A 2,151-nucleotide genomic window follows, 5' to 3' on the forward strand; every position below is an offset into this window, starting at 1 on the left:
AAAACCGGGGAGTGACCCCAAGGTGGGAGATGTCCCCAAATCCAGGCTGGGACGCTGGGAATGCTCTGAAGTGACCCCAAAACTGGGCCGGGATTTGGGGTAAAATTGGGATTGCGGGATGCGCTGGAGAACGGGGATAATTCCCGGATGGGAAATGGAATTCCCGCTGATTTCCCACATTTCCATTCCCATATTTCCGTCCCCACTGTCCATTCCCATATTTCCGTTCCCATGTTTCCATTCCCATATTTCCATCCCACTGTCCGTTCCCATATTTCCGTTCCCATATTTCCATTCCCATATTTCCATTCCCATATTTCCATTCCCATATTCCCATCCCCGCTGATTTCCCACATTTCCGTTCCCATATTCCCGTCCCCACTGATTTCCCCCATTTCTCGGATTTTTAGGGGCCGAAGGGCGAGCAGGGCCCGCCGGGGGTCCCGGGACCCCAAGGATTGCCGGGGGTCAAAGGGGACAAGGTGAGGGGGATGGGAACGGGAATGGGAATGGGGATGGGGATGGGGATGGGGATGGGAATGGGGACGGGGCCGCGCTAATCCCAATTCTTGATTGTTATAGGGTTCACCGGGGAAAATTGGCCCCAAAGGCAGCGTCGTGAGTGAATCCTGGGTTAATGGGGTGGAGTTTAATGGGGCTGGGTTAATGGGGTCAAGTTTAATGGGAATGGGTTAATGGGGTGGGGTTTAATGGGATTGGGTCAATGGGGTTGGGTTTAATGGGGATGGGAATAAAGGGAATAACCTTAAATCCAGGTCTAATGGGGCCGGGTTTAATGGGAAAAATGGGAATAATGGGAATAACCATAAACCCGAGTTTAATGGGGCTGGGTTTAATGGAGTTGGGTTAATGGGGTTGGGTTTAATGGGGTCGGGTTAATGGGGCTGGGTTTAATGGGGTTGGGTTCAATGGGATTGGGTTTAATGGGGTCAGGTTTAATGAGGGCGGGAATACTGGGGCTGGGTTTAATGGGGCCTGGTTTAATGGGGAAAATGAGAATAATAGGAATAACCCTAAACCCAGGTTTAATGGAGCTGGGTTTAATGGGGTTGGGTTTAATGGACTCGGTTTAATGGGAAAAATGGGAATAACCCTAAACCCGGGTTTAATGGGGCTGAGTTTAACAGGGCCGGGTTCAACTCTGGGCACCTCTCCCGGAGCTCTGTCCTGATCCCAGCGGGGTTTGGGATTGACTTTGGGACAGTCCCAAATCCCTTTCTGTCCCTTTAGGGTGACCCCGGTGTGCACGGGCTGGCGGGGCTCAAGGGAGACAAGGTGGGCGCTGCTTCTGGAACCTTCCGGGGCTTCTGTGGGGTCCCTGCCCGACCCCAAAACCCCCTGGGTGTGTCCTGACCCACCGACCCCAAAATCCCTGGCCATGTCCTCATCCCCCAACCCCAAAACCCCCTGGGTGTGTCCTGAGCCACCGACCCCAAAACCCCCAGGCATGTCCTCACTGCCCGACCCCAAAACCCCAGCACAAGGCCTCACTGCCTGACCCCAAAACTCGGGTGTGGCCTCGCCCCCCGACCCCAAAACCCTCATGCATGGCCTCACCGCACAGCCCCAAAACCCAGTCACTGCCTGACCCCAAAACCCCCGGACATGTCCTGACCCCATTCCCGTGTCCTCTGTCCCCAGGGCGAGTCGGGAGAACCGGGACCCAAGGGACAGGTGAGTGACGGGATCGGGGATTTGTGGGATCGGGGATTTGTGGGATCGGGGCCGAGGGATCCCCGCAGCTCTCGGGGATTTGTGGGATCGGGGGAATATTTTCCCTGGGATGGGGTGCTGGGAGCACCATCAGCCCCATTTGGGTTCAGACTCAGCCCAGGTTTAGGATCCATCCCCATTTGGGATCCAGCCGTGCCTACGCTGTTTCCCTCAGTTTTTGGGATCCAGCCATGCCTGTGCTGTTCCCCTGTTAGTTTTTGGGGTCAGGGCTCTCTGCCCCATTCCCAGGCTGTTCTGACCCCGTTCCCATTCCCGTTCCCATTCCCAGCACGGCGTTTCGGGGGATCGGGGTCACCCCGGCCCCTCGGGGGATGCGGGGGCTCCGGGGCCTCGGGGTCAGCCCGGCCCGCCCGGCCCGCGGGGGCTGCAGGGGGAGCGCGGGGTGCCGGGGATGCC

The 2,151-nt window shown here is 57.3% G+C and overlaps 1 protein-coding gene across 1 annotated transcript in view; it reads left to right on the plus strand.

The window, feature by feature from the left end:
- LOC130586564 (collagen alpha-2(IX) chain-like) overlaps positions 1–2,151 on the plus strand; it is a gene marked incomplete at its 5' end in the record, with an annotated part of 11,198 nt that overhangs the window by 6,327 nt on the left and 2,720 nt on the right. Inside the window, 3 exons of the mRNA XM_057387412.1 lie at positions 411–482; positions 583–633; positions 1,252–1,330. Coding sequence (XP_057243395.1) covers positions 411–482; positions 583–633; positions 1,252–1,330 — 202 coding nt within the window. The remainder of the gene's footprint in view (positions 1–410; positions 483–582; positions 634–1,251; positions 1,331–2,151) is intronic.

The sequence above is a fragment of the Malurus melanocephalus genome, unplaced genomic scaffold (genome assembly GCF_030028575.1).
Source record: "Malurus melanocephalus ecotype Western Australia unplaced genomic scaffold, MMel_1.1 scaffold_1209, whole genome shotgun sequence".
Taxonomy (NCBI): domain Eukaryota; kingdom Metazoa; phylum Chordata; class Aves; order Passeriformes; family Maluridae; genus Malurus; species Malurus melanocephalus.